This window comes from Manis pentadactyla, chromosome 9, assembly GCF_030020395.1.
Source record: "Manis pentadactyla isolate mManPen7 chromosome 9, mManPen7.hap1, whole genome shotgun sequence".
Classification (NCBI taxonomy): Eukaryota; Metazoa; Chordata; class Mammalia; order Pholidota; family Manidae; genus Manis; species Manis pentadactyla.
In genome coordinates this window covers 11,400,012-11,408,162 of record NC_080027.1, presented here as the reverse complement: position 1 = coordinate 11,408,162, position 8,151 = coordinate 11,400,012, and the positions used below count along the sequence as shown (strand labels likewise).

General features: G+C 62.6%; 2 protein-coding genes across 3 annotated transcripts; one reads left to right on the top strand and one right to left on the bottom strand.

The window, feature by feature from the left end:
• The first annotated feature begins 153 nt into the window (after positions 1 to 153).
• On the top strand, positions 154 to 5,592 carry RPS6KB2 (ribosomal protein S6 kinase B2). Of its 2 annotated transcripts, none has more exons than XM_036931064.2 (15): positions 154 to 302; positions 630 to 670; positions 767 to 887; positions 1,156 to 1,224; positions 1,724 to 1,871; positions 2,849 to 2,906; positions 3,010 to 3,110; positions 3,228 to 3,318; positions 3,399 to 3,489; positions 3,611 to 3,718; positions 4,226 to 4,288; positions 4,430 to 4,507; positions 4,595 to 4,676; positions 4,803 to 4,915; positions 5,153 to 5,592. In XM_036931064.2, the coding sequence occupies exons 1-14, from the start codon at positions 231 to 233 to the stop codon at positions 4,892 to 4,894; spliced, it is 1,215 nt and encodes a 404-aa protein (XP_036786959.2). In that variant the 5' UTR covers positions 154 to 230; the 3' UTR covers positions 4,895 to 4,915; positions 5,153 to 5,592. The 2 variants fall into 2 exon arrangements, with proteins under 2 accessions (XP_036786959.2, XP_036786969.2); XM_036931074.2 differs by having other exon boundaries at positions 4,595 to 4,702.
• A 102-nt stretch (positions 5,593 to 5,694) lies between these two features.
• PTPRCAP (protein tyrosine phosphatase receptor type C associated protein) lies at positions 5,695 to 8,065 on the bottom strand. Its single transcript, XM_036931094.2, has 2 exons — positions 7,736 to 8,065; positions 5,695 to 6,532 (listed from the first exon to the last, which is right to left on the bottom strand). Exons 1-2 carry the CDS (start codon positions 7,736 to 7,738, stop codon positions 5,918 to 5,920), a joined length of 618 nt encoding a protein of 205 aa, XP_036786989.2. The 5' UTR covers positions 7,739 to 8,065; the 3' UTR covers positions 5,695 to 5,917.
• Positions 8,066 to 8,151: the final 86 nt, after the last annotated feature.

Genomic DNA, 8,151 nt, shown 5'->3' with positions numbered 1-8,151 from the left:
CAATTCCCGAGACGCCATCTTTCTCGCACACACACACACCCACTCCCAGCCCCACCCGACCACCCAGCCACAAGCAGCCGGCCGAGCCGCCTGCTCGCAGGAGGGAAAGCCTCTTGTGTCAACTGCGAGCGCGGCAGCGGTCGCGGAGTGATGACGTAGCGCCGGGTTCCCGGGGGTCAGTCAGAGCGCGGCCGGGCACGGGCCGAGGGGCCCGCAGTGCCGGCGCTGCCATGGCGGCGGTGTTTGACCTGGACCTGGAGATGGAGGAAGGCAGTGAAGACGAGCCGGAGCCCAGTCCCTCGGTGAGTGACCCGCCTGTATACGGCTCGATCCAGGAGCCGATCCCATCACCCAGGGGTGGTCTCCTGGCCCCTCGCTGCCAAGCCCAGGCTGTCTCAGACACTGGTGCCCATTAGGCTCGGAGCCCCCACCCTCGCCCAGACCTGTTTTCCAGGACCCCGGCCTTTCCTCTGATTCTCCCATTTCTTCCCTTGCGTCTCCTCCCCAGCCCTAGTCCATCGTCCGCCCGCTCCCAGTCCTGCCACCCTCCTCTCCTGGGCCAAGCAGTTCAGCCCGGGGGCGAGGGATCCTGGCACCAACCTTGGTTCTTATCCCTCGGTTTCTCACAGGATGTGTGTCCCCTTGCCGAGTTGAGGGCGGCTGGCCTGGAGTGAGTGAGGGTCATGTTGGGGGAGGAGGGATTAGGTTGGGGAAGGGAACCCGGGCTCCCTGGAGCTGCGCCCCCATTAACTTCTTGTGTCAGTAGGCCCGTGGGACACTATGAGGAGGTGGAGCTGACGGAGACCAGCGTGAACCTGGGCCCAGAGCGCATCGGGCCCCACTGCTTTGAGCTGCTGCGTGTGCTGGGCAAGGGAGGTTATGGCAAGGTACTGGCCCTCCCTCTCCTCACAGCCTGTCTTGCCACCGCGAAGGGTTCTCAAACTAGACTTGTAAATCGGCAGCGCCTCCGTAGAATCAGAGGTAAAAACATCAGAGAGGGAAGGGCCAATCCTCTCGGAATCAGCACTTGAGATCTTTCCTGCCCCACCCTTGGGTGGGCCTAGGCCTCTCGGTCCCAGTGCCGGAGCTGCAGGTGGGGCTTTTTGAAGATAGGATGTGGAGAGGGAAGCTGGTCCTGTCTTCCTTGCCCTACAGGTGTTCCAGGTGCGAAAGGTTCAGGGCACCAACTTGGGAAAAATATATGCCATGAAAGTCCTTAGAAAGGTGAGTCATTTGTTCAGTCGACAAACCCTTCCCGAGTGGCTTCCATTCCCAGTGCCCTCTGCCAGGCTCTGGGAAGACAGCAGTGAGTGTGATGGAGGAGGTGGGCCCTGTCTTGGGTGTTTGCTGGTTTACTGTCAATTGTGAGTGTGTTGTTTTTGCAGTAACTCACAACCATGGGCGATTTTGCCTCCCAGAGGCCATGTGGCAGTGTCCACATGTATTTTGAGTCATGACCAGAGAGGGGCTGCCCCTGGCGTCCGGTGGGAGGTGGCTAAACATTCTGCAATGTGCAGGACAGAATTATCTGCCCAAAGTGTCATTAGTGCCGAGGTTGGGACGCACTGCTAGAGGACAAACCAGTCCTTGGGAAGGATGGCTGCCAAGAGCAGCAGAATTATGAATAAATACGACAAGCGATAGAGGATGGTGGAAGGGTAATGGTTGGAGGGACTGAAAGAGCCCTGGGTGTCCACATTCTAACCAAACCCTGCCTTTCCAGGCCAAAATTGTGCGCAACGCCAAGGACACAGCACACATGCGGGCTGAGCGGAACATTCTAGAGTCAGTGAAGCACCCCTTCATTGTGGAACTGGCCTATGCCTTCCAGACCGGTGGCAAACTGTACCTCATCCTTGAGTGCCTCAGTGGTACTAGTGTGGGCCCAGCAATGGGGTGGGCAGGGCTGGAGAGGCAGCCTAGGAAGCGCGGGAGCTCTGGAGGAATGGCTAAGTGGCCCTCACATCCACCCATCCATCCATCCATGTGTCTGTCCCTTCCTTCATTCATTCAGCAAACATCTGCCTAGCACTTATTATGTCCCTCACTTGTGTTGGGGGTGGTTCTGTCCGTTACCCTCCCCTTCATGTCCAGTCCTCTCTCCTGCGCGCCTGTGTCCAGCCAGGCCCCACATCCAGTTGGCTGTTCCCTGCAGTGCCCTCCATCGCCCCAATCTCTCAGGGGGAGGGGAGGAGTCACAGTTGTTGCTTACTGGGCTTGGGGCCTCCGGCTCACCCCCTTCCGAGCATGTCCTCCCCCAGCCCCCAGGGTCCCCAGCACTCCTACGCGGAATGCCACGGCCCCCTGTAACTGCGCGGATAAAGCCTGGCCTCCTTGGCCTGGTGTCCCCTGCTGTGCCAGGCAGCGCTGTTGGGGCTGCTTCCCCACCTTCCCCCTCTGTCCCAGATGAGCCCTGGGGCCTCTCTCCCTGCACCTCATCTCACAGCCCCCTTTAGGGCTCATCACCACCAGGGGCTTCTGCCCTGTCACGTTGGGAGTAATTCTTTTCTCCTCTGTCTCCTCTGTGAGAGTTTTTGGGAGGATCTTTCAGAGCTGTTGCCTGCAGCTGGCATAGCAGAGCAGTTGTATGCATGTCTGTCTTCCCATTAGCATCCTGAGGGCAATGGCTGGGCCTCTTCATCTCTGTGTCCCCAGCTTCACCCAGCACAGGGCCAGGCACCGAGTAGGCGTCGGTAGATGTTTGCTGAATTGAAATGACTCCCCACGGCAGCTCTGTGAGGCAGGTAGGGCGGGAATGATGAGCCTACTCTCCCCGAGAAGGAACCAAGACTCAGAAAGTGAAGGAGCTGGGTCCCAGCACACAGCGACTCACATGTCTGTGTCACAGGCGGTGAGCTCTTCACCCATCTGGAGCGAGAGGGCATCTTCCTGGAAGACACGGCCTGGTGGGTGTCACTTCCTGCCTCTCTCCTGAGGGATTCAGGGATCCCCCGCCCCAGGGCCCAGTGCCACCCCCGCCCTTGCCTTTACCCTGTCCTGTCTGTGCAGTTTCTACCTGGCAGAGATCACACTGGCCCTGGGCCATCTCCACTCCCTGGGCATCATCTACCGAGACCTCAAACCTGAGAACATCATGCTCAACAGCCAGGGTGCGCATGTGTGCACGCCGCACATGTGGCTACGCACACTGGGTCAGCGTCTGCTGGGAGGCTGAGGAATGCCCTGGGGTGGGCTGGGGCCCTCACCACCCCCTCCGTTCTTCTCAGGCCACATCAAACTGACGGACTTCGGGCTCTGCAAGGAGTCGATCCATGAGGGCGCTGTCACCCACACCTTCTGTGGCACCATTGAGTACATGTAAGTGGCAGCTGGCTGGGCCCAGGATCTGGGAGGAGAGCCAGGGAAGGCCTAGCCTGATGGTTCCACCTGGCCCCCAGGGCCCCTGAGATTCTGGTGCGCAGTGGTCACAACCGGGCGGTGGACTGGTGGAGCCTGGGGGCCCTGATGTACGACATGCTCACTGGATCGGCAAGTCCAGCCCCCTCGGAGGGCAGGAGTGGGGTGGGGAGGAGGGCCCCCTACCCGCTCCCAGGGCAGGGGCGGGCCTGGGGGGAGGCCCACAACGCTCCTCTCACTCTGCCTTCTCCAGCCGCCCTTCACCGCAGAGAACCGGAGGAAAACCATGGACAAGATCCTCAAAGGAAAGCCGGTGCTGCCCCCGTACCTCACCCCGGATGCCCGGGACCTTGTGAAAAAGGTGGGCTTCCTCCTGCCTCTGGGCTGCTTCCCATCTTGGCTCCTAGGCCCTGCCTAGCTTGCCGAGTGTCTGGGCTGTGGGGCTGGAGATGCCCCTGCCTGGGCGGCATGCCCGTGGGCTGGAGGAGCCCTGGCTCACTGGGTCCAGGGAGTGGACCGGCCCTTGGGCCTCAGCTCCGGCTCAGCCCCACCTCTGACCTAATCCTCAGCATGCTCGTGGCGAGCTAGCTTCCCTCCCATCAGAAAGGGAGTCATTGCACAGAAGTGCGAGGGCGGGCATCCCATCCAGATTTGGAGTTGGTGCCCCACTAAAGCATGCCCTGGGGTGACAGCAGCGAGTGGGCTCCTTGTGATGGGGCCACTGGACCAGCCCTTGGAAGCCCTGAGGGTGTCACTAGGTGGAGAGCACACTCCAGATGCCGTCCCACCCCGCCAGCCCCTGGGAACACGTGGGACACATGGTCAGCGCCTCTCGCCCAGGCCCTTACCCTCCATCCTCGTCCTGCAGTTTCTGAAGCGGAATCCCAGCCAGCGCATCGGGGGCGGCGCAGGGGATGCTGCTGATGTGCAGGTGGGTCTGGGAGCACCCTCCGGGAGCAGGGCTGAGCCCCAGAGGGGCTGGGATGCAAGGGTGGGGCCTTAGGGCAGAGGAAATTCCTGGGGGAGCAAGGAGTGTGAAACAGTGGCAGGTTTGGGGGCACTCCACCCACAGAGGCACCCCTTCTTCCGGCACATTAATTGGGATGACCTCCTGGCTCACCGCGTGGACCCCCCTTTCAGGCCCTGTCTGGTGAGTGGACGTCCCATTGGTCTGGTGGCGGGTGGAAGACCTCTCTTGGATGCCCCCTGACCCCTCTCCACTTGGGTCTGCACACAGCAGTCAGAGGAGGACGTGAGCCAGTTTGACACACACTTCACGAGGCAAACGCCAGTGGACAGTCCAGACGACACGGCCCTCAGTGAGAGCGCCAACCAGGCCTTCCTGGTGGGGTCCTGGGGACCTGAGGGGCATGGGGACACAGGCGGGTGTGGTGGCTAAGGAGTGGCAGACTCTGAGCGTCGACTGCCCTGCCTCTTTTCCCCAGGGCTTCACGTATGTGGCACCCTCGGTCCTGGACAGCATCAAGGAGGGCTTCTCCTTCCAGCCCAAGCTGCGCTCCCCCAGGCGCCTCAATAGCAGCCCCCAGACCCCCATCAGGTACTGCCGGGCAGAGGGGGCTCCAGCAGTAGGGGGCCAGTTCCGGCTTTGACTCACCACCTGTCCCGGGGCTACCTTGGCCAAGTCTCTCAGCCAGTGTTGGCCTCTGTTTCCCCATCTACCACGGGGACTCCTTGAGGCAGGGGCACTTGGCCTCCCAGCCCGTGCACCCAGCACATGGGGAGGCCAGCCTTCGTGTCGTGGTGCCAGGAGGTGCTGCCTTGGTTTCCCCTGCAGCCCCCTGAAGTTCTCACCCTTTGAGGGATTCCGGCCCAGCCCTGGCCCGCCAGAGCCCACGGAGCCCCCTCTACCTCCTCTCCTGCCACCGCCGCCGCCGCCACCCTCGAGCACCGCGCCTCTCCCCATCCGACCCCCCTCAGGGCCCAAGAAGTCTAAGAGGGGTTGTGGGCGCCCTGCACGCTAGGAGGATGGGTGGCGATGAGGGTAGTTTTTGACGACTCTCCCTGCAGGCCATGAGGGTGTGGGACCCGGGACAGTTACAGAGACCTGGGAGTGTGTCTTGGGGTGTGGGAGTGAGTGTATGTGTGTGTGTGTGAGAAGGTGTGTCTAGTGGGCATCAAGGGCTGCGGGCCCCAGCTGCTGGGGAAGGGCCTCACCGCCCACCTGGCCACCTGCAGCTGAGCTGCGTCCTCGGAGAATTAAAGTACTGAATCATGGCACTGACCTGGCTCTGCCTGTGGACTGGTAGCGGGGGGTGGGGTTGTGCAAGAAGGAGCCCCTGCTTAGGGACGGGAGAGGTCACTGAGGGACCACAGAACCACAGGGCTGGAGGGGTTTTATTTCAAATGGCTGCCAGTGTCCCTGGGGATAGGTGGCTTTCTTGGGGCAGGATGCACAGCCTCGGGGACAGAACTAGTGGGGGTGTGCCAATCTGAAGTTTTCCATGTGGGAATGTGGGTGATGACAGATCCAGGGCAGGCTGCGTCCCGCCATGGCAGCTGGGGAAGCAGAGGCACAGGGACCGTGGCACCAGGCTGGCTCCTACAGTGCAGTGACATGGAGGCCCTGGCCCCCAGCCGCCCCGGCGCTGTCGTCCCAGGCTGCGCTGCCAGCAAAGGCATGCAGGTCACTCAGCAGGGCCTCGGCACTGCCCCCCGAGCCTGCCGGCCCCTGGGAGCTGAGGCCCAGTCCCCCTTCGGTGCCACCGTCACGTGCTTCCTCCGCCGGCTGGGGGACCTGTTGCCGGCTGGGCCCTTCTCCACATCGCCGCTCCTCTTCCTGGAATTTAGCGTCCTCTGGACCACCATTCAGGTCATAGTCGTCTCCCGAGTCCTCGTCCTGCTGCTCCGGGTCCTCACCTGGGGACCCCTGCTCGGCCCGGGCCCGTAGCCAGCGGCCTGGCAGACTGGCCCAGAGCAGGCGGCGGGCACGGCCCCACAGCGTGGCCCCCAGGCGGGCCGGGTGGTAGTAGCCTCCAGAGTCGCGGCTGAGGCGGCACCAGGCCAGCGCCAGGCCGGCGGCCAGCAGCAGGAGGAGCAGCAGGAGCAGGAGCACGGTGACGGAGCTGGAGCCCGCGCCATCTCTGGCTTGGCCTCCTGAGGCCAGGGCCCCCGGCAGGGCCAGCAGGGTCCCAAGGCCAAGGGCACAGGGCAGGTCCTGTGGGGAGACAAGCAGGGGCTCATCACCTGGACGGGGCCAAGCCGTGGGCTGGCTGGGCGACTGGGTCCCTAGTTGCCTCTTGGGTAAAAGTCAGACTGAAAAACTCAAATCCTTCCTTGGTCAACAAGGCCCTGGACACCAATGCCTCGGAGCGTCTCCCTACCATGCGCCTCCCTCTCCCCGCCCGGTGTGTAAGCCTGCTCCGCTCGTGGGGCCTGCCCACTGGCTGTGCTCTACCCAACCGCCCCAGCCCCGAGAGCCACAAGGCTGGCTTGTTCACTTGGCGCAAACCACCTCGGTGAGGCCTAGCCTGACCCGGATTACTGCCTACCCTGATGTTTTCTCTACGGCTCAGCCTGGCCCAGCTCTGCTTTCCTCTCCCACCATGCCTAACCGTATGTAATTCTCGGCTCAAGCATCTGAACAATTCTGGGCACATAGTAGGTGCTCAATAAATATTGGCTGACTATGTCAAGACTGCCCCCATGGAGGGGAGTGGCAGGTGGAGGGGAGGGAGGGCGGGAGCCTGCGAGGCTGGTGTTGGGGTTAGCTCTTGCTAGGCCCTGGATGGCGGGACCAGCCCTGAGGCAACTGGTTACCCTCCATTTCTCCAGGTCCCAGGGCTGGGGGTTGGGGTCCCTGGGACCCCTCTTCCTCCCTCTGAGCCATGGGACTGCCCCAGCTACAGCATTTCCGTTCCACTCCCCGTCCCTGGGGGCCTCAGGCTTGCAGGGCCCAGGGCTGGGGAAGGCGGGTGCAGCTGCCAGAGGAAGCCTGCGGTCGGAACAAGGCAGATGGGGGGTGTCGGGGGAGGGGTGCCGAGATTCAAACCTCCCCCCACCTGAGGCTCTGTCTACCCAGCCTTCAGGGACGTAGGCAGGGGCTGTGCCTGGGCAGAGTAGGTACAGGGGCTCTTTGGGGTCTTGAATGGGGGGGGGGCGGGGTGCCTGGCCTGGAGTGGGACACTGGGAGCCACACCACGTCCCAGGGAGACCCAGCTCTGCAGTGAAGTGAGGTGAGAGAAAGGCTCAGCTTCTGCCACACGCTAGTCCTGGGGCTTTGTCTCTGTTCCTAACTGACTGCTTCTGCCCCTGGCCCCAGTGTCCCGGGAGGTCTTTCCTTAGCTCATGGGGCCCAGACATTCCAGCCCTGACCTCCTGCTGCCCCCACCCCAAGGACCCCGTGGGCTCCGGTGCTCACCATTAGTCTGCTGGCCTCTGTGCACCGGGCACCCACCACCAGCTCTGGCTGTGTTGAGTGGAAGTGAGCTCTCGCGCTCTAGGTAGCAGCTAGGGGTTACTTGACGCTTCCGCTTCCTGCCACGGCACCTTACCCAGCCCTCCCTGCCAGAGGCCCCTGGTGGGGGCCTTGGGCCTCAGACCATCCATCCACACGAGGTCCTCACAGGTCTCACCAGGAGGGGCTGGCCTGTGACTGGGCCTCCAAGAGGAGGACCTGGGTACCCAGCTCTACGCAGGACCGCACCCTGGAAGTGTCCACAGGCCTGCTGCTCCAGTTTCCCTACCTGGCAAATTCAGCGAAGCAAGAACTAGGGGATGCTCAGGGCCCCCAGACCTTCTCACATCTCTAATCCCACAGGCCTCGTCTGCCCCAGG